The following is a 22,176-nucleotide window of genomic DNA, read 5'->3' as shown; positions in this document are numbered from 1 at the left end:
AAGTGAAAGTGAGGAAGATGGAGTCAGAGGATCAGGATGGGGTGGAAGGAAGTCATCCTGAGGGACAAAATGTGTTGAAGAGGGATGAGAAGGAAAATGGGCATGATGGATCTTATCTGGGACATGGATGATGATGATGGAGCTACTCACTTGGCCTCTTCTAGTTCCTCCGTTCTCTGAATGGCGTCGGTTTCATACTTGGTTCTCCACTGGGCCACCTCAGAGTTGGCCTTGGAGAGTGAACGCTGAAGCTCAGCTTTGGCCTCCGTTTCCTCTTCGTACTGTTCCCTCAGAAGGTCACAGTCATGGCGGGCCGACTGGAGCGCGTGGGCCAAAGCATTCTTGGCCTAGAGGGGGAAAAGAAGAGAGATATAATTTCAGTGTCTCATTCTTGGCCTAGCTAGCTCCATCTCTCTCAATTTCTCCCTCGTGACCCTCAGCCTCCATGTGTCCCATGCCTTCGCTTCTTCCTCAAGTTGCCTCTTCAGATCTTCTAGCTGTTGGGTGTAGGTCAACTTCCCTCGGGTCAACTGGTTGACCAAAGCTTCCTTCTCATCCAACTGACGGGACAATTCACCTGGATTAAAAAAAACACGCAAGGGAGAATGATTGAAGTTCTCGCCAGAAGACTCACTTAGTGGTGGACCTCAGGGTATGACCATAATGGGGCCTGCCTATCATGGCGGAAAGTCATAACGGTCGTAAAACAGGTAGGTCACTTCTCTGACTTGACTTTATGATTGTTTGTTGCTGTGAAACACTATGGTCATTGAGTGAATCTATGGTCATTAAGCAGATACCAAAATCATTCAATGAACCAGTGATTTGGGATGTTGATTTTTGACAAAATTGTTGTAAAACATGTTCACATAATCATGGGACAGTGCAAACAGATGTAAATGCAGCATGGTTGTTGAGTATCCATGTGGTCATGTGACCACATGGGGGGGCTGACCGTTGGAACTTCAAATCCAAGTCATAGGTAACCCCAAGGTAGGTACGTCAGAGCTTTGAATAGTTGCTGAACAACTGGTAGTAAGTTGAGAACCATCTGTATTCAGATAAATTGTTCAGCGGGTTTAGTATCTCCAAGAAAAATTGGGATGAGTTGATGAACAAAGTAGACAATATTGGAAAAGAGAAGACCAAGAGAATAATCGAAGTTCTTAAGGATAAATGTGTGGCTTACCATTCTCGGTCTGGAGCTTGGCTCGCTGTGTGGTGAGGTCATGGACCATACGCTGAGACTCTTCGGACTTGGCCCGGTGCTCATTCATTTGGTCTTCAAACGTCCTACACATCTTCTCCAGGTTGGCCTAGATTTCCAGAAGGAGAAGAAATGGTGAAAAAAAATAGAGAAATAGATTTAAATAAGGATGGATGGATGGATGGAAGGAAGGGTTGGGTGAGTGAATGGGTAGAAGGAAGAAAGGGAGGAAGTATGGATGGAATGAATGGATGGACGGACAGAAGGATGGAAAGATGGATAGATGGAAGGATGGAAGGAAGGGTGGATGAATGGTTGGTTGGTTGGATGGATGGATGGATGGAATGAAGGAAGGAAGGAAGGAAGAAAGGATGGATGGGTTGAATGGATGGAGGGATGGATGGATAGATTGAATGGATGGATGGATGGATTGAATGAATGAAGGATGGATGGATGGATGGATGGATGGATGGATGGATGGAATGAAGGAAGGAAGGAAGGAAGGATGGATTGAATGGATGGAGGGATAGATGGAAAGATTGGATGGATGGATGGATGGATGGAATGAATGATGGATGGATTGAATGAATGAAGGATGGATGGATGGATGGATGGATGGATGGATGGAGAAACAAGTCATTTTGTTTTGACATTTATTGAACAACAACTCCTCTCATCCTGGCAAACATGGTAGTGCTGGCTGAGGATGATGGAAGTTATAAGAAGAAAAAAAAGAAAACAGAAGGAAGGACGAGTAAAATTCAAATCTTTAGGAACCAAAACACTGAGAAGCAGATTCCGTTCAGATGTAGGAACAATTCATGTTCTCCTTATCTCTTGGGTCCTTCCCTCCGTCCAAATTAATTGTTACCGTATCTCCAGATTCATCTCCAAAGCCCAACCTTGTCCACACATCTGGATTCCCTCCACCCAGCCTCCAATGGAGCCCCACCACCTCTTCATTCATGGAGGACCTTGGCTTTTATGAGCTGCTCCATGTTGGAGGCCACGTCGTCCACTTCCAGTTTCAGTTCGCTCTTCTCTTTCTCCAGCTTCTGCTTCACCCGCTGCAGGTTGTCGATCTGCTCACCCAGCTCGGCCACGGAATCCGCATGCTTCTTGCGCAAGGTGGCCGCCGTGGCCTCGTGCTGCAGCGTGGACTCTTCCAGGTCACGTCGCATCTTCTGGAACTCGGCCTCCCGTTTCTTGTTCATCTCGATCTGCACCGTGGTGGCCCCTCCGGCCTCCTCCAGACGTTCGCTGATCTCCTCCAGTTCTCGCGAAAGTTCAGAACGCTGTTTCTCCACCTTGGCCCGGGCCGCGCGCTCTGCCTCCAATTCTTCCTCCAGTTCCTCGATCCGTGCCTGCCGTGTAGAAAAGGGGACTTTATCTGACTTAATCTGAATTAGTTTAGATTCAATCTGAAATCTCCAGATGGCCAAACCAAGAGTCAAGACCACGAACACTGCTCCACGAAGGAGAAGTGGATGGTTTCCATAACAACAACGTTACAATGTGAACAGCCAGTGGGTGGGGGAAAGAGAATCTATTGTTTAATTAAGTACGCTTTTGCATGGGAAAACCAGAGCTGGTTTTGCCTTGTACTGTGCCAATGTCAATTTTCAGTAAAGGTATTATACGCTTGGTAAAACTACGTCCCAGGAGATTTTTTTTCTGGAAATGCCAACTGGACAGTTGACACATAGAACCCAATTTGATTAGAGGTTCTCAACTACTTCAGCCAATGAGAACATTATGATTTTTGGATTATGGCTATGGATTAGTGCAGGGGTAGGCAACCTTGACTCTTTTATGACTCGTGGACTTCAACTTCCAGAATTCCTGAGCTGGGAGTTGAAGTCCACGAGTCATAAAAGAGCCAAGGTTGCCTATTCCTGGATTAGTGGAAACAAAGAGTGGTACCAGTGAGATCCTTGGTACTTGTGGACACCATGTTGGACATTCCAGACCTTATCCAAAAATGCTGTTTTCTAGTTTTGATCTAGATTTGGGTGGGTTGTTTTTTTTTTTTAAGAGAAACCACATCAGTGTAGACTTGGACTTTGTACCTGTAACTCTTTGAGTTTCTTCTGTAACTGGATAGCCAAGGATTGCTCATCTTCAATTCTAGCATTCAAGGCGCTCAACTCAAAATCTTTCCTGAGAATCGGGAAGAAGAACCAGGTTGGATCCAGCGGTAAAGAGATGGAGAGCAGCTTCCATCTCCATAACTATGTATCAAAACAGACACCTACTTTTTCAGCTTTTCGTCAAGTTGTTGCTTGTCATTCTCCAAATCCATGATGCTTTCTTGGGTCAGCTTCAAGTCTCCTTCCAGCTTCCTCTTGGCCCGTTCAAGGTCCATACGGATCTTCTTCTCCTGTTCCAAGGAGCCTTCCAGCTGCCAGGCCAAGAAAAACCAAATTAGCTAGGTCAAATCTACAGGAACAGGAGGGTTGGACTAGAAGACCTTTGAGGTCCCTTCCAGCCCCGTGGTTCCATGTTCTTTGTTCTAGCACCTTCTTTCCAGGAAATTTTCTCTGGGGAAATATGGACCACACACCATTTTGGGCACCTCAAAGTCGGTATACTTACGTCATCCACCTGTTGTTCCAGTTTGACCTTGGCTTTGGTCAATGTGTTGACCTTGTCTTCTTCAGCTTGAAGGTCATCCAAAGCTTGCTGGTGGGCCTCTTGGAGAGCCTTCTTCTCTTTGGTGAGCTTAATGATGATCTCATCCAGACCAGCCATTTCTTCTGTGAGGTTCTTCACCTGTGGTCATAGCATAACGTACCATATCAGCTGCCTGGAGCTATCAAAATTCATCCTTGGTGGATACCTGAAGACCTGGCGACTTAGTTATTATCCAAGTCACATCTAACACTGGAGGTTTCACGTTGGTTGCTTGTTTCTCTCACAATCTGAAGCTCTTAAGGGAAGAATGAGGCCTTGGTATGTTGCTGCTTAAAGCCAAGGCATTCAAGTTGGTAAGTTGTCTAAGTGGCAGATCACAAGACACCTCTTTTGTCATCAGCTGGAATAAATAATACCGCATCAGGGAACTAATGGCCAAATGTGATGTAAGGTAGGTATTTGTGTGTGTGTGTGTGTGTGAGAGAGAGAGAGCGAGAGTGTGCACACTTGCAGATATTCCTGATTGTGGGATCTTTGGTGCTCACTAAGCTTGGTTGTTTTCCCACAGACATTTAATGACCCAACTAGGTAATATTACCTTAACCCTAATTTGGTCACGAAATGTCTGGAGGAAAACAACCAAGCTCAGAGACCAGCAAGGACCCCATATTCCTCCTCCTCTTCCTCCTCCTCTCCTCCTTCTTCCTCCTCCTACTCCTCCTCCTTCCCCCCAAGGAAAGTGCATCTCCCGCAAGATCAATGTTTCCATGAATGATGACCCCCCAACCAACATTTCTGATATCTCCTTGACTACCTGATCGATTTTGGATTCCATGCCAGGTGAAATCCATCCATACCTTGTTCTCTGTGGCATGTTTCTCCTTCTCCACCTTAGCCAAAGTCAACTCCAGGTCATCAATGTCCTTCTTGAGTTCAGAACACTCGTCTTCCAGCTTCCGCTTCTTGGCGGTCAGTTCCGCGTTCATCTCCTCTTCGTCTTCAAGCCGTTCGGTCACCTCTTTCACTTTGGCTTCCAGCTGGATCTTGTTCTTGATCAGCTGGTCACAGCGCTCCTCGGCATCTGCAAGATTGTCTTGCTCCTAAAGAGGGGAAGAAAAAGAGGTGAAGACCACACCTGAGTATGGGATTTCTCAACCTCGGCAACTTTAAGACGAGCGGACTTCAACTCCCAGAATTCTACGCTGGCTGGAGAATTCTGGGAGTTGAAGTCCACCCACCTTAAAGTTGCTGAAGTTGAAAAACACCTACTTTCGTGCTTTGATTTTAATATGGAGACAACATTGTTCTTGACTTAACATGACCAACCTAGACATGAGGAGGGACTTCCATGACTTACGGCCTGAACTTGCAATTGTAGGTCATTCTTCTCCTGCAATAAGGACACCATCTTCTCCTCCAGCTCCTTCCGACGGCTTTCCGACTTCTCCAAGGCCTCTTTCAACTTGGCCAACTCGTCCTTCAGGGCCACCAACTCTTTCTCCGTCTCTGCGCTCTTCAACAGTGGCTTGATCTTGAAGTACAACTTCATCCAGGGCCAGTTCTTCACCACCATGAAAGCCCGGATGTTGTACTGGATCACCAGCAGCGATTCCCTGCGAAATAAGTAGAGGATTGGAGCTCAGGCCACTCTCGGTTTCATAGACTTTCCCACACGCTGATGATGTTACTGGTATGGTAATGAGACGTCTGCAAGAAAACAACCAAGCTTGGAGAATACCAAGAACTCAATAATTCTAGCTAAGCTACAGATATTCTCAAGTCTGAGGATCTCTAAGGTGCTTTTTCACAAGGCAACTGGACTTCCTTGTTTTTCTTTGAAGACATTTCACCTCATCCAAGAAGCTTCTTCAGCTCTGACTGGACAGTGGAGAACAGAAGGACTGGTCCTCCTTGCAGACCGCTGGTCATTTGAGGCCACTTGGAGGTTTATCTGTGCCCTCCAGGTACAGCAACATAGGAGAACAAACCCATCAGGACAAGATTCAGCGGTCCGTCTGCCTTTTGAAGACAGCAAAGTCCACATTTTGGACCAAAAGGACTGCTGGTTTGAAAGAAGGGTCAAAGAGGCCATCAATGTCCAAACTGAACAGCCCTCTCTCAACAGAGGGGGAGGGACACAACATCCTCTATCTCCAGTCTACCACACGGTCCATTCAGCAGTTCCAAGAAGGGTCCACACCCGTTTGCACCACTCAGGTGACCCTGAGGACACCAGATAAACCTCCAAGTGGCCTCCACAATCCTCTAAAAGAATGCAAATGACCAGATGACTGCAAAGGAGTATAAATCCTTCCACTCCCCCACCATCCAGTCAGAACCTGAAGAAGCTTCTGGGATGGGAAGTGAAAGTTCTTCAAAGAAAAACAAGAAAGTCCAGCTGCCTCCTGAAAAAGCATCTTTGGGACAACCATGACCTGGATGAGCGAGACCCTCCATAGACATCAAGTCTGAGAACTTCTTTGTTCCACAAACGCGATAGGTGTCTGATCTAGGTGGACGAGAAGTTACTTCGCACCATCATATCTGGTTGCCCCTCTTTCTTACTTCTAAGCCCGGAAACGACTTCAAAACAAGGAGTATCTCCTTCATTCTTGTAGTCTCCTCAATAATTGGGAAGGGGACAGAAGTTGGTGGCGGGAGCCCTCCTATCACCCCATACGTTCTCCAAACCGTGATGAGGCCACGACGATCAGAAATTCAACCCGCAGCAGCAGAAGAGGGTCTAGGTTTGACCCGAGATGGGTGAGGGGGACCTCGGAAAGGTCACAGGAGGCCTTTGGAGGAAGCTACTGCCAAAAAGGGCCTCCTCCAGACGAAAGAGCAAAGCCGGGAGGAGCCACCAATGGACCTACTTCCGTTCCATGATCTTGTTGAATTCGATCCTGGCCAACACACCACGGGATTGAGCTTGGATACGAGTGATGATCAGAGAGAGGCGTTCGTCTCTCATTTCCTCCAGCAGACCCAGGAGACCAGCCTTGAAGAACACCTGGATGGAAGCAGATGAGAACATAGAACATCAAACATTGAATAATAGGGTTGGTGGGGACTTTAGAGGTTGTCTAGGCCAGGGCTAGGCAACCTTGGCTCTTTTATGACTCGTGGACTTCAACTCCCAGAATTCCTGAGGCAGCTGTGCTGGCTCAGGGATTCTGGGAGTTGAAGTCCACGAGTCATAAAAGAGCCAAGGTTGCCTACCCCCAGGGCTTTTTTTTGTCATAGAATGCTCAGAACGGAGTTCCGGCACCTTTTTGGGATGGAAACTTGTAGGGTAGGCAAGGCGGGTTGTATGACATGTGTGAGTTCCGGCACCTTTTTCTTTTACAAAAAAAGCACTGCCTACCCCTATACCATTTCAGACAAATGGCTGTCCAGTCTCTTCTTAAAAACCTCCGGTGATGGAGCATCCGCAACTTCTGAAAGAAGCCGTTCCACGGATTAAAATTGTTCTCACTGTGAGGAAATTTCTCCGTAGTTTTAGCTCGTTTGTCTCCTTGATTAGTTTCCATCCGTTGCTTCTTGACCTGCCTTCTGGTGCTTTGGAGAACAGGTTGACCCCCACCCCACCCCTTTTCTTTGTGGCAGCCCCTCAAATATTGAAAGACTGCTATTGCGTCACCGGTAGTCCTCTGCTTTGTTAGACACACCCAATTCCTGCAGTTGTTCTTCATATGTTTTAGCCTCCAGCCCACAAATCATCTTTGTTGCTCTTCTCTGCACTCTTTTTTTTAGAGTCTCAGCAAGATATTCTTAAGATTCCTCTTAAAATGGCCGCTGTTGTCTCCTAGTGCTCAATGGGAGCTCAGCGAATAAAGCCCATCGTCCTTTTCCAGGCCCTGGAGTGAGGACAATTAACCAGTGGGACGGCTTGCCTCCAGAAATTGTGGGCGCTCCATCACTGGAGGTTTTTTAAGAAGAGACTGGACGTTGCACTTGGATACTATGTGGAATGCAGTTTTTGGCTTCGATTATGTAAGTGCCGATATGAGGCGACTCGAATGGAAGATCCTTTGAGGTAAACGATGCCTCGAAGTTCTTTTGAAGAGTTTCATTTGTTGGGAGAAGGGAGAAGGGCGGTATACAAATTAAATTAATAAATAAATAAATTTTCCTAATCTGATGCTACCCGTAAGGCTTACCAATTCAATAGAAAGCGGTCCTTGAACTTCACCTGACCTTGTGGCTATCCCTCTCTTCATGCAGCCTAGGATTGCATTGGCGACCTGCCTCGGCAGCTTCCCAACAAGCAAACATGATCCGGGCGGGGTGGGTGGGGGGAGCCGGATTCACTTAACGACCACGCGATCCACTTAACAACCGCAGCGATTCACTTAATACTTGAGGCAAAATTCACTTAATAACAGAAGGCTTGAGGGTCAGTTGTGGTCTTAAGTTGATCCTACCAATTCTTCTCCTTTATGTGGGCTTAACCTGGGCAGTCACTTGTCTGAGATGGTGTAGGTTCTCCTGCTGGACAGGGGGGTGCACTAGAAGACCTCCAAGGTCCCTTCCAGATTCTATTCTATTCTATTCAATTCTATTCAATTCTATTCTATTCTATTCTATTCTATTCTATTCTATTCTATTCTATTCTGTTCTGTTCTGTTTTCTCTCACCTTGGTGTGTCCAAATTTGTACTGGCTGTGGTCAATGTTCTGTTCTGTTCTGTTCTGTTCTGTTCTCTTCTCTTCTCTTCTCTTCTCTTCTCTTCTATTCCATTCCATTCCTTATTTTATTATTCTATTCTATTCTATTCTATTCTATTCTATTCTATTCTATTCTATTCTATTCTATTCTATTCTATTCTATTCTATTCCTTATTTTATTACTCTATTCTATTCTATTCTATTCTGGTCTGTTCTGTTCTGTTTTCTCTCACCTTGGTGTGTCCAAATTTGTACTGGCTGTGGTCAATGTCCAGAGAGGTCAAAAGCTTCTCTGCCCCTTTCCGGCTGTCGATGAACTGACCCTCCGGAATGGCCGCAGGGTTTAGGATGCGGTACCTCAAAAGGAAAAGAAGGAAAGGCTGTCAGTTCCTCTTCTCATCCAGTGTCAAATGCAGGTAGTCCTCGACTTACAACCTTCACTTAGGGATCATTCAACATTACAACAGCCCTGACGAAAGGGACTCACAACCATTTCTCACACTTACGAGCGTTGCAGCATCCGCCTGGTCACATGATCCAAATTCAGATGCTTGACAACTGACTCACATTTATGACTGTCACAGTGTCCTGGGATTACGTGATCCTCTTTTGCGACCTTCTGACAAGCAGAGTCAATGGGGAAGAAGCCAGATCCATTTAATCACTGTGTTGCTAATTTAACCACTGCAGTGATTCATTTAACCACTGTGACAAGAAAGGTCGTAAAATGGGGCAAAATTCACTTAACAAATGTCTTAGTGACAAAAATTGGGGGGGCTCGATTGTGGTCATAAGTTGAGGATTGCCAATACCAGGGGTAGGCAACCTGGGCCCTTTTACGACTCATGGACTTCAACTCCCAGAATTCCTGAGCCAGCCTGAAGGAAGCTTTGGCCCCTTCATGACTTGTGGACTTCAACTCCCAGAATTCCTCAGCTGGCCTGGCTCAGCTTGGAAACCTCTCCCTTTCCCCTCAGCATGGCTGGCTCAGGAATTCTGGGAGTTGAAGTCCACGAGTCATAAAAGAGCCAAGGTAGCCATTTCCATAACAACAAACTATCTAATCGGTAAAACCCAAAATCAAAGTTTCAGTTTCCCCCCCCCCCTCGAGCACAAAGTCCAGTTGTGGTTTCCAAGTAGAAACAAAAGTCATTGTGGTTTTTTTCTCTTTATTTTTTTTGGAGGGGGGGTATCTGACTTTTCCAAGGGTCTTGAAAGCCCCTCCCCAAACTCGTGAAGTTCAGGCCTACCTTTGCCGGAAATCCCCGTAGACGATCCGGTTAGGAAATCCTTTCCGGCAGATCCGGATCCCTTCCAGCACTCCGTTACAACGCAGCTGGTGCATGACCAAGCGATTGTCTATCATCCCTGGGGAAGAGGGAGAAAAAGCCGGCATGTACAAAAGTTAAGAAGCTAGTCCTCGTTGAGGAAGTATCGGAAGATGGTGAGGTGCGCTGTCAACGCTGCTAACCTCGGATGTTTTTGCATTGACAACAGATGGAAATGTAGCCATCTTTTTCCCTGTAGATGAAGCTGGGAGGGGGGGGATATGAATGAGGGTCCAGCTAGACATAACAACACAAAACTTAGGGTGAGAATCAAGGTTACTGAGCCCAGAGCTGATAAAGAATTGGCAGGCTGGAGAGCTGGAGAGGAAGTCCGCGCTTCAAGCTGATTGGGGAATGTGATTTATGACTGTTAATTGGAGGAGGGAATTGTGCTTGGATACTATGTGGAATTCAGTTTTTGGCTTCGATTATGTAAGTGCCGATATTAGGCGACTCGAATAAAAGATCCTTTAAGGTAAACGATGCCTCGAAGTTCTGTTGAAGAGTTTCATCTGTCGGAACCAGGACATTTTCCTAATCTGATGCTACCCGTAAGGCTTACCAATTCAATAGAAAGCGGTCCTCGAACTTCACGTGACCTTGAGGCTATCCCTCTCTTCATGCAGCCTAGGATTGCATTGGCTCTTTCGGCAGCTGCAGCACACGGCTGGCTCCTATTTAAGGGATTGGCCCTTAGCTCTGAAACAGTTTTTTTTTAGGATCCTCGATTGCAATGCCTCACGACTGTACTTACAGTATCTTAGATTTATGTATTATTGGCCGCCCGGCGTTACCAAATTAAAATGGGCGGCCGTGAGAGGAGGACGTAACCAATAAATCGGATGGCCCTCGAGGGTGGGATGTGTGTGTGGGGTGTGTGTCTCACCTGGGGTCTTGGTCTCGTTGGGGATGATGCAACGGACAAAGTGGGGGTGGGTGCAACGGAGGTTGGTCATCAGTTTGTTGAGGTTCTCCTGGTGAAGAAGAAGAAGAAGAAGTTGGGAGTTTTCAGTTTGGAGGGAAAAGAGGATTAATGGGTTGGGGGAGAAAACGGAGGAAGGGCAGAGGAAGGGTGGAGGAGAAAAGGGAAGGAATATGAAAATAGGTGGTGTAGAGCAAAGGCCCCCCCCCACCTTTTGGGCATCAGAGACCCAGTTCTGTGGAGACAGGTTTTTCCACGGACCGGATGGGGTCTGGTTTCGTGTGCTGCCTGCATCCTGTGGATGGGGCTTTGCTTGCTTGCGCGGACCAGTTGCTGGCATGGACTGGAGGGGGGGCGGGTTGGGGACCCCTGGTATAGAGGTTGGTGGGGAGAAATTCAATTAGGCAAGCAAGAAGGGAGATAAACAGATGGGGTGGATGGATAAGGGAAGGGAAGAGAAGGAGAAGAGGGGAGGGGAGGAGAGGAGAAGGAGGGAGGAAGAGAGGAGGGTAGAGGAGGGGGGAAGAGAGGGAGGGAGGGAGGAAGGAAGGAAGGAAGGAAAGAAAGAAAAAGAAAGAAAGAAAAAGAAAGAAAGAAAGAAAGAAAGAAAGAAAGAAAGAAAGAAAGAAAGAAAGAAAGAAAGAAAAGGGGAGGGGAGGGGAGGGGAGGAAAGGACAGGGAGGGAGGGAGGGAGGAAGCAAGGAGAAGAGGGGAGGGGAAGGGGAGGAGAGGAGAACGAGGGAGGAAGGAAGGAGAGGACGGGAAAGGAGGGTGGAAGGGAGGAAGGAAGGAAGGAAGGAAGGAAGGAAGGAAGGAAAGAAAAAGAAAGAAAGAAAGAAAGAAAGAAAGAAAGAAAGAAAGAAAGAAAGAAAGAAAGAAGAGGGGAGGGGAGGGGAGGGGAGGAAAGGGGAGGGAGGAAGGAAGGAAGGAAGGAGAAGGGAGGGAGGGAGGAAGGAAGGGAGAGAGGAAGGAAGGAAGGAAAGAAGGAAGGAAGGAGGGGAGGGAGGAAGGAAGGAAGGAAGGGAGAGAGGAAGGAAGGAAAGAAGGAAAGAGAAGAGGGGAGGGAGGGAGGGAAGGAGAAGAGGGGAGGGGAAGGGGAGGAGAGGAGAACGAGGGAGGAAGGAAGGAGAGGAGGGGAGAGGGCGGAAGGGAGGAAGGAAAGACAGAAAGAAAGATAGAAGAGGGAGGGGAGGAAAGGAGAGGGAGGGAGGGAGGAAGGAAGGAAGGAGAAGGGAGGGAGGGAGGAAGGAAGGGAGAGAGGAAGGAAGGAAGGAAGGAGAAGAGGGGAGGGAGGAAGGAAGGAAGGGAGAGAGGAAGGAAGGAAAGAAGGAAGGAAGGAAGGAGAAGAGGGGAGGAAGGAAGGAAGGAAGGAAGGAGAAGAGGGGAGGAAGGAAGGAAGGAAGGAAGGAGAAGAGGGGAGGGAGGGAGGAAGGAAGGAAAGAAGGAAAGGAAGGAGGGGAGGGAGGAAGGAAGGAAGGAAGGAAGGAGAAGAGGGGAGGGAGAGAGGAAGGAAGGAAGGAAGGAGAAGAGGGGAGGGAGGAAGGAAGGAAGGGAGAGAGGAAGGAAGGAAAGAAGGAAGGAAGGAAGGAGAAGAGGGGAGGAAGGAAGGAAGGAAGGAAGGAGAAGAGGGGAGGAAGGAAGGAAGGAAGGAAGGAGAAGAGGGGAGGGAGGAAGGAAGGAAAGAAGGAAGGAAGGAGGGGAGGGAGGAAGGAAGGAAGGAAGGAGAAGAGGGGAGGGAGCGAGGAAGGAAGGAAGGAGAAGAGGGGAGGGAGGAAGGAAGGAAAGAAGGAAGGAAGGAGGGGAGGGAGGAAGGAAGGAAGGAAGGAGAAGAGGGGAGGGAGGGAGGAAGGAAGGAAGGAGAAGAGGGGAGGGGAAGGGGAGGAGAGGAGAACGAGGGAGGAAGGAAGGAGAGGAGGGGAGAAGGCGGAAGGGAGGAAGGAAAGAAAGAAAAAGAAAGAAGAGGGAGGGGAGGAAAGGAGAGGGAGGGAGGGAGGAAGGAAGGAAGGAGAAGGGAGGGAGGGAGGAAGGAAGGGAGAGAGGAAGGAAGGAAGGAAGGAGAAGAGGGGAGGGAGGAAGGAAGGAAGGGAGAGAGGAAGGAAGGAAAGAAGGAAGGAAGGAAGGAGAAGAGGGGAGGAAGGAAGGAAGGAAGGAAGGAGAAGAGGGGAGGGAGGGAGGAAGGAAGGAAAGAAGGAAAGGAAGGAAGGCGGGCGCCGCAAAGAATCCTTGTGTGAATCTTTTCAATAATCCCCACTGAAGTCAAACTCCGCAGGAACCAGCATGGGCCGAGACCCCATTGAAAGGGCCACCTAGATTTTGCCCAGCCCCCCCACCCCCAGAGGACTTCCTTCTCCCAGCCCCTTGTTTCCTCCTGGGCGCAGCTGACAAGAGATCAGACGACGCCTGCCTGGACGGAAGTCCACGGTCCAGAGCAAACAGGGAACAGTAAAAGCGAGATGACCCCCCGCCCTCCGAGAAGGGTCCTTGAAAGACCCTTCCCCCCCCCAACCTTTGGACTCCCCTTACCCTGTGCAAGGCCGACACCGTCTGGAAGGAAGACCCCTTTTTCTTGTGCATCGTCTTCCCCTTGGTGGTCTCCAGCGCTGCGAGGAGAGAAAGGCAGAAGGATCTAGCTGAAGAGCAACTTCGGAGCCCGGTGGATTCCAGCTATTGGCAAGCTGACTCTCGGACTACGACTCCCATCATCTCAAAGCCGGCCCAAAGGTGGGCTGGCTGGAGAAGACGTGGGGTGGAATTCCCCACATCTGGAGGACCCACTGCTAGGGAAGGCGAAGTTATATTTTTACGGATCGGTAAAAGCAAAGCCACCCACTTAATCCAGAAGACAGAGGCAACGGTCTGACATTCGGCCTACGTTAGCTGAACGTGCGGTCCTCAACTTAGGACCCTTCATTTAGTGACTGCTCAAAGTTTCGAGGAGGCTGGGTAACAGGGACTTCTGGACAGTCCTCGCTTTTATGGCCGTCGCATCCTCCCTGCGGTCACGTGATCAGAATTTGGGCCCTGGGCACCCAGCGTGTTCAGCTAGTAATAATAATAATAATAATAATAATAATAATAATAATAATAATAATAATAATAATAATAATAAGAAGAAGAAGAAGAAGAAGAAGAAGAAGAAGAAGAAGAAGAAGAAGAAGAAGAAGAAGAAGAAGAAGAAGAAGAAGAAGAAGAAGTAGTTGGAAGGGACCTTGGAGGTCATCTAGTCCAACCCCTTGCTCAGGCAGGAAACCCTATACCATTTCAGGCAAATGGCTGTCTAGTCTCTTCGACGACAACCGAGGCTGAAATGTATGTTGCTAAGTGAGTCTTGCCTCATTTTACTTTTTTTTTAACCGGGTGCTTTTCCAAACGAATAGAAGGAAAAGATAATTCTATTCGGCAAAGAATATAAATCCTTCCGTTCCCCACCATCCAGTCAGAACCGAAGGAGCTGCTTGGATGGAAAGCGAAAGGAAATCCAGTTGCCTTTTGGGAAAAACACCTCTGGAAGTCATCACTTCCCGTTACCCTCATCAGAGTCCTCCCTGCGAGGTAGGCCACGCTGCTCTCCTAAGGGCAACGAGTGTGCTTTATCCAGAATCTGAACCCATCTCTCTCTTTAATCTAGACCAGGGGTTGGTAACCTGGGCTCTTTTATGACTTGTGGACTTCAACTCCCACAATTCCTCAGCCAGCGTGAGGGAAACTTTGGCCCCTTCATGACTCGTGGACTTCAACTCCTAGAATTCCTGAGCCAGCATGAGGGAAACTTTGGCTCCTTCATGACTCGTGGACTTCAGCTCCCAGAATTCCTGAGCCAGCATGAGGGAAACTTTGGCTCCTTCATGACTCGTGGACTTCAGCTCCCAGAATTCCTCAGCTAGCATGAGGGAAACTTTGGCCCCTTCATGACTCATGGACTTCAACTCCCAGAATTCCTGAGCCAGCCATGGCTCAGCTTGGAAACCTCTCCCGTTCCCCTCAGCGTGGCTGGCTCAGGAATTCTGGGAGTTGAAGTCCACGAGTCATAAAAGAGCCAAGGTTGCCTACCCCCTGGTCAGGACCCATCCCACGTTCCATACAGTCACACTGGCTACCACACTCCTTACTCTGAGGGCGGATGATGATGATGGTGATAATAATAATAATAATAATAATAATAATAATAATAATAATAATAATAATAATAATAATAATAATAATAATAAAGTTGGAAGGGACCTTGGAGGTCATCTAGTCCAACCTCCTGCTCAGGCAAGAAACCCTATACCATTTCAGACAAATGGCTGCCCAGTCTCTTCTTAAAAACTTCCAGTGTTGGAGCATTCACCGCTTCTGGAGGTTGTTCCACTGGTTAATTGTTCTCACTGTCAGGAAGTTTCTCCTTAGTTCTAGGTCGTTTCTCTCCTTGATGAGTTTCCATCCGTTGCTTCTTGTCCTGCTTTCAGGTGCTTTGGAGAATAGCTTGACTCCCTCATCTTTGGGGCAGCCCCTGAGATACTGGAAGATTGCTATCATGTCACCCCCTCATCCTTCTCTTCATTAAACCAGAGATTCCCAATTCCAGCAAACGTTCTTTATATGTTTTAGCCTCCAGTCCCCTAAACACATTTGTTGCTCTTCTCTGTACTCTTCCTAGAGTCTCAACATCTTTTTTACATCATGGTGACCAAAACTGGACGCCGTATTCCAAGTGTGGCCTTTGTTGTTAGTTGCGAAGTCGTGTCCGACCCATCGCGACCCCATGGACAATGTTCCTCCAGGCCTTCCTGTCCTCTACCATCTTCTGGAGTTTATTTAAGCTCACGCCTACTGCTTCAGTGACTCCATCCAGCCACCTCATTCTCTGTCGTCCCCTTCTTCTCTTGCCCTCAATCTTTCCCAGCATTAGGCTCTTCTCCAGTGAGTCCTTCCTCCTCATTAGGTGGCCAAAGTATTTGAGTTTTAGCTTAAGGATCTGGCCTTCTAAAGAGCAGTCAGGGTGGATCTCCTCTAGGACTGACCGGTTGGATCGCCTTGCAGTCCAAGGGACTCGCAGGAGTCTTCTCCAGCACCATAGTTCAAAGGCCTCAATTCTTTTGCACTCAGCCTTTCTTATGGTCCAACTTTCACTGCCATACATTGCAACTGGGAAGACCATAGCCTTGACTATACGCACTTTTGTTGACAGGGTGATGTCTCTGCTTTTTAGTGTGCTGTCTAGATTTGCCATGGCTTTCCTCCCGAGGAGCAAGCGTCTTTTAATTTCTTGACTACACTTCCCATCTGCAGTGATCTTGCAGCCCAGGAAAATAAAATCTGTCACTACCTCCATTTCTTCCCCATCTATTTGCCAGGAATTGAGAGGGCCGGATGCCATGATCTTGGTTTTCTTAATGTTTAGTTTCAACCCAACTTTTGCACTCTCCTTCTTCACTCGCAACAAGAGGCTCTTTAGTTCCTCTTCACTTTCTGCCATTAAAGTGGTATCGTCTGCATATCTTAGGTTGTTGATATTTCTTCGAGCAATCTTAATTCCAACTTTTGATTCATCTAGCCCTGCCTTTCTCATGATGTGCTCTGCATATAAGTTAAATAGGCAAGGCGACAGTATACAGCCTTGCCGGACTCCTTTCCCAATTTTGAACCAATCAGTGGTTCCGTGTCCAGTTCTCACTGTTGCTTCTTGGCCCGCATATAGGTTTCTCAAGAGACAAATAAGATGTTCTGGTACTCCCATCTCTTTAAGAACTTGCCACAGTTTGTTATGATCCACACAATCAAAGGCTTTAGCATATTCAATGAAGCAGAAGTAGATGTTTTTCTGGAACTCTCTAGCTTTCTCCATGATCCAGCGTATGTTGGCAATTTGATCTCTAGTTCCTCTGCCTCTTCGAAATCCTGCCTGTACGTCTGGTAGTTCTCGATCCACATACTGCTGGAGTCTAGCTTGTAGGATTTTAAGCATAACTTTACTAGCATGAGAAATGAGTGCAATGGTGCGATAGTTTGAACATTCTTTGGCACTGCCTTTCTTTGGAATTGGAATGTAAACTGATCTTTTCCAATCCTGTGGCCACTGTTGAGTTTTCCAAATTTGCTGGCAAATTGAGTGTAGCACTTTTACTGCATTGAGTGTGGCCTTACCGAGGCCTTATAAAGTGGTATTAACACTTCACGTGATCTTGAGTTGTGGTAATTCGGCTTGGCCTTCATCTCCTAAACCAGGAAGTGGCTTGAAGGCATCAGGAACTCCTCTCTGTTTCTCCGTATGCCCATATTTGTTTTTTGTTTAGAATAATAATAACTTTATTGTCACCACCTCCCATGCACACTGCATAAACAAGACAAAAATAATTACAATAATTATGCTTATACCTGTACACACACACACACACACACACACACACACACCGATCAAGGAGAGATTCAACCTAGAAATAAGGAGAAATTTCCTGACAGTGAGAACAATCAACCAGTGGAACAGGCTGCCTTCTGAAGTTGTGGGAGCTTCATCACTGGGAGCTTTCAAGAAAAGACTGCCATCTGTCAGAAATAGTGTAGGATCTCCTGTTTGGGGGTGGGGTTGGACTAGATGACCTACAAGATCCCTTCCAACTCTGTTATCCTGATTCTGATATGGCCCAGAGAAACAACAGAGTTTGTTTAGATGTATACATATACTGTACATGGCGAGAAAAACGAATCGTGCAACGTCACCAGACGGATGGCATAGGGAACAAAGCTGTTGCAGAATATCGCAGTCCTGCTATAAATACTTTGAGACCTCCTCGTAGAGGGCAGCAACAGAAACAGACTGTGAAGTGGCGGTGAGTGGGGTCTCTAACAATGCTCCGAGCTCTAAGTACGTAGCGCTTATCAGCCGTATCCTGAATAAGGGGAAGTGAACTTCCTATAAACTTTTCAGCTGTCCTCACCACTCTTTGCACGGACCTTCCATCTGAGGCTCTGCTACCCCCCAAACCAGACCGTGATGCAGTTGGTTACAACGCTCTCAATCGCGCCTCTGTAAAAAATGGCGAGGACAGAAGGAGAAAGGTGCTCTCCTCACCCGATGCGGCAAATGCCAACGCTGGCTTGCACCCTTCACTAAGGCCAACGTACAAAGAGAACAAGTCAGACTGTTAGTGATCTGCATGCACACACACACACACACACACACACACACCCCTCCCCAGATACTTGACCACCTCCAGAGCTTCAGCCTTGATCCAAAGCGGAGTCTGACTATTTCTAAAAATCTCAAAGGGTTATTTCTTACGTGCATCGGCTCCAGCGTAGTTGGCAAACAGGTTGGCCAGGAGCTTCAGAGCTGACTTCTGGTAGAGGCCCACCACCGTTTCGTTGAGAGGGTCCTTGTTCTTCTGGAGCCAGCCAATGATATTGTAGTCCACGGTGCCGGCGTAGTGCATCAAGGCAAAGTGTGCCTCGGGTTTCCCTTTGATGGCCCGTGCTTTGCAAAAATTGGCCGACTTGCCCAGGTGGTTATCGTACAGCTTGGCCTTGAAGGTCATGTCGGTGGCCTTGGGGAACATGCACTCCTCTTCAAGGATGGACATGATGCCCATGGGCTGAAGAAGAAGAAGACCAAGGTATTATGACGGAGAAGGTCTGTCCTTCAATATCTCACCAAGGGTTAACGTGAGCAGCGCTAACAGAGGGACAGAATCAAGATCACGTCAGTCAGAGCAGAGCTGGAAGCTCCTTGAGCAGGAGACCATATACGATTTCGGACACGTGGCTGTCCAATCTCTTCGTAAAAGCCTCCAGTGATGGAGCACCCAGAACTTCTGTGCCACTGGTTAATTGTTCTCCCAGTTAAGAAATCTCACGTGAAGTGTTAATAGCGCTCTGTAATGCCCTGGTAAGGCCACACTTGGAACACTGCATCCAGTTTTGGTCACCACGCTATAAAAAAAGATGCTGAGATTTTGGAAAGAGTGGAGAGGAGAGCAACAAAGATGATTAGGGGGCTGGAGGCTAAAACCTATGAAGAACAGTTGCGGGAATTAGGTATGAAAAGAAGGACTAGGGGTGACATTATAACAATGGTCCAGTGTTTTAGGGGCTGCCGCAAAGAAGAGGGAGTCAAGCTATTCTCCAAAGGACCTGAAGGCAGGACAAGATGGAAACTAATCAAGGAGAGAAACAACATGGAACTAAGGGAAAAATTTCTAAGAGCGAGAACGATTAACCAGTGGAACGGCTTGCCTTCAGAAGTTGTGGGTGCTCCAACACTGGAGGCTTTTACGAAGAAATTGAACAAACTTTTGTCTGAAATGGTATAGAGTTTTCTGCTTTGGCAGTGGGCTGGACTAGAAGACCTCCAAAGTCCCTTCCAATTCTGTTATTCTGTTAACAAGATGTTAACAGAAAGAGCCTTGGTGGAGCAGTGGGCTAATGCCTCCTTAAGTAACACCAGCTGCCTGCAATTATTGCAGGTTCGCATCCCACCAGGCTCAAGGTTGACTCAGCCTTCCGTCCTTCCGAGGTAGGTAAAATGAGGACCCAGATTGTTGGGGGCAATAAGCTGACTTTGTAATAATGCCGCTTGGGGTGTGTGTGTGAAAGCCCTAACGAGCAGGCATATACATAGAATGAAGGCTACTGCTAAGCTTGTAAGCCGCCCTGAGTCTTCGGAGAAGGGCGGGATATAAATGGAATTAAAATAAAATAAAATAAAAATAAAAATAAATGTGTAAAAAGGTTAACGTCATGGTTCCGACAGACGAGACCAATTAATTACTTGCCCGGTCTTTCTAACAAAATATACAGCCCATCAAAATGCAGCTAGCAATGACCTTGGTTCCCACAGAACAATTTATTGTTATGTCTAAGTTAAAACACTCCTCCCAATTCTGTGGCAACCAAAAACGAAGGGGAAATGGCTCCAGCCAATCTCGTTTAAGTTAAATCATGGCCACTGGACCAAAGTTTATTCAACGGAGACCTCTCATTCTGGGGAGAAACCCCTGCAAGAGTTCATACATTGCTCTGACTCTTTGACTCTATGCCTAACTAAAAAATTTCATTTTGACCGAAGACGTTATTCAGATGAGTAGCTTGATGTTGACCCTAAAAACGTTTGAGAACTACTAGCCCAACTTGCGATCCATCTTATCACTTCAATATGGAACTGTGAACTCCTTCAATAAGATTTCCTCCTGGCTCTGGAGGGGGCCACCACCCACTGGCCAGAATCAGGCACGAATGAGGGAAGTTGGTATTTTAAGGAAGGCGCATGGAGAAGACTGAGGTACCTTCTCAATGAGGTCAATGCAGGCCTGGAGGTCCATGCCGAAGTCAATGAAGACCCATTCAATGCCCTCCTTCTTGTACTCCTCTTGTTCCAGCACAAACATGTGGTGGTTGAAGAACTGCTGGAGCTTCTCGTTGGTGAAGTTGATGCAGAGCTGCTCAAAGCTGTTGAACTGGAGGGGGGGAGGGGAAAGGAAGTTATGGACCTTCGTGCAGGTGAGCATCTCCAGAAGATCAGACTTTTTTTTCTTTTTTTCAGCAGGGACCACTACAGTTAGGTCAAGGCTCCAGGAAATTAGGGAGGGAGGAAGGAAGGGTGGGTAGATGGAGGGAGGGATGAATAATGGAAAGATGGATAGGTGGGTGGGTGGAAGGAAGGGAGGGAGGGAGGGAGGAAGGGAGGGAGGGAGGGAGGGAGGGAGGAAGGGAGGATGATGGATAGATGGATGGATGGTTGGGTAAGTGGAAGAAAGGAAAAGGAAGGAAGGATGGATGGATGGGTAAGTGAATGAGTGGAAGGAAGGGAGGGAGAGAGGAAGGGAGGAAAGAAGGGTGAGTGGAAGGAAGGAAGGGAAGGAGGAAGGAAGGAAGGAAAAGGAAGGAAGGGTGGAGAGATGGATGGAGGGAAGGATGGGTGGGTGGGTGGGTGGGTGGAAAGATGGGTGGGTGAGTGGAAGGCAGGAAGGAAGGAAAGAAGGGTGAATGGAAGGAAGGAAGGGAAGGAGGAAAGGAGGAAGGGAAGGAGGAAGGAAGGAAGGAAGGAAGGAAGGAAGGAAGGAAGGAAGGAAGGAAGGAAGGAAGGAAAGAAGGAAGGAAGGAAGGAAGGAGAGATGGATGGAGGGAAGGATGGATGGAGGGTGGAAAGATGGATGGATGGATGGATGGATGGGACGAAGTCAGGGAGGAATGGATGAATGAATAGATGGGGGAATGGCTGGGGGGGTTAGAAGAATGGAAAGATGGATGGATGGGTGAATGGTAAAAGCTCAACAAGATGGCCTTTGGTCCAAAAACCAAGATGGGGGCACCATCCATCCATCCATCTATCTCAACTTCTACCCAGTTGCTGCCTGGGAAAATCCGAGCACTGCAGTCCCAACACATTGGAGAAGCAACTTGGAGAAGGTTGATACATCAGGTAAACAAAACAAACCCACGACTCAAGAAGGAATGACTCACATCAAAGATCTCAAAGCCAGCAATATCCAACACCCCAATGAAATACTGTCGGGGCAGCTTAGTTTCCAGGGTGCAGTTGATTCTCATGACCATCCAGATGAACATCCTCTCATAGACAGCCTTGGACAGAGCACCAGTGGAGTAGCACACCTATGGAGGAAATGGAAGTTATGGGGAGACAAAGCTTGTTCCCTTCCTAAATTCTTTGGCAAAGCTCAACAAGAATAGAATAGAATAGAATAGAATAGAATAGAATAGAATAGAATAGAATAGAATAGAATAGAATAGAATAGAATAGAATAGAATAGAATAGAATAGAATAGAATAGAATAGAAAATACGGAATGGAATAGAATAGAATAGAATAGAATAGAATAGAATAGAATAGAATAGAATAGAATAGAATAGAATAGAATAGAATAGAATAGAATAGAATAGAATAGAATAGAATAGGAATTGGAACGGAATGGAATGGAATGGAATAGAAGAATAAGAATAAGAATAGAATAGAAATAGAATAGAATAGAATAGAATAGAATAGAATAGAATAGAATAGAATAGAATAGAATAGAATAGAATAGAATAGAATAGAATAGAATAGAATAGAAAATACAGAATGGAATAGAATAGAATAGAATAGAATAGAATAGAATAGAATAGAATAGAATAGAAATAGAATAGAATAGAATAGAATAGAATAGAATAGAATAGAATAGAATAGAATAGAATAGAATAGAATAGAATAGAATAGAATAGAATAGAATAGAAAATACGGAATGGAATAGAATAGAATAGAATAGAATAGAATAGAATAGAATAGAATAGAATAGAATAGAATAGAATAGAATAGAATAGAATAGAATAGAATAGAATAGAATAGAATACTTAATTGGCCAAGTATGATTAGACGCACAAGGAATTTGAATTAGACACCCAAGAAGACAATCTGAGCCTGCCTGGGGACGTATGCATAAGAACATCT

General features: G+C 46.8%; 1 protein-coding gene and 1 long non-coding RNA gene across 2 annotated transcripts in view; one reads left to right on the top strand and one right to left on the bottom strand.

The window, feature by feature from the left end:
- The window catches only part of LOC310649446, a 313,283-nt gene that overhangs the window by 87,477 nt on the left and 203,630 nt on the right, over positions 1–22,176 (top strand). The window lies entirely within an intron of this gene.
- The window catches only part of LOC310649297 (myosin-7), a 50,429-nt gene that overhangs the window by 9,852 nt on the left and 18,401 nt on the right, over positions 1–22,176 (bottom strand). Inside the window, exons 14-30 of the mRNA XM_083377617.1 lie at positions 21,196–21,345; positions 20,019–20,189; positions 18,020–18,329; positions 13,282–13,358; positions 10,723–10,810; positions 9,759–9,876; positions 8,742–8,865; positions 6,715–6,851; positions 5,199–5,454; positions 4,699–4,941; positions 3,803–3,979; positions 3,463–3,608; positions 3,277–3,367; positions 2,182–2,571; positions 1,190–1,316; positions 459–577; positions 151–347 (exon numbers count right to left, since the gene is read on the bottom strand). Coding sequence (XP_083233743.1) covers positions 151–347; positions 459–577; positions 1,190–1,316; positions 2,182–2,571; positions 3,277–3,367; positions 3,463–3,608; positions 3,803–3,979; positions 4,699–4,941; positions 5,199–5,454; positions 6,715–6,851; positions 8,742–8,865; positions 9,759–9,876; positions 10,723–10,810; positions 13,282–13,358; positions 18,020–18,329; positions 20,019–20,189; positions 21,196–21,345 — 2,921 coding nt within the window. The remainder of the gene's footprint in view (positions 1–150; positions 348–458; positions 578–1,189; positions 1,317–2,181; positions 2,572–3,276; positions 3,368–3,462; positions 3,609–3,802; positions 3,980–4,698; positions 4,942–5,198; positions 5,455–6,714; positions 6,852–8,741; positions 8,866–9,758; positions 9,877–10,722; positions 10,811–13,281; positions 13,359–18,019; positions 18,330–20,018; positions 20,190–21,195; positions 21,346–22,176) is intronic.

Source organism: Vipera ursinii, assembly GCF_947247035.1.
Source record: "Vipera ursinii genome assembly, chromosome: Z".
Lineage (NCBI taxonomy): Eukaryota > Metazoa > Chordata > Lepidosauria > Squamata > Viperidae > Vipera > Vipera ursinii.
Note: the sequence above shows the minus strand (reverse complement) of the source record. Positions and strands in the feature narration are given on the sequence as shown.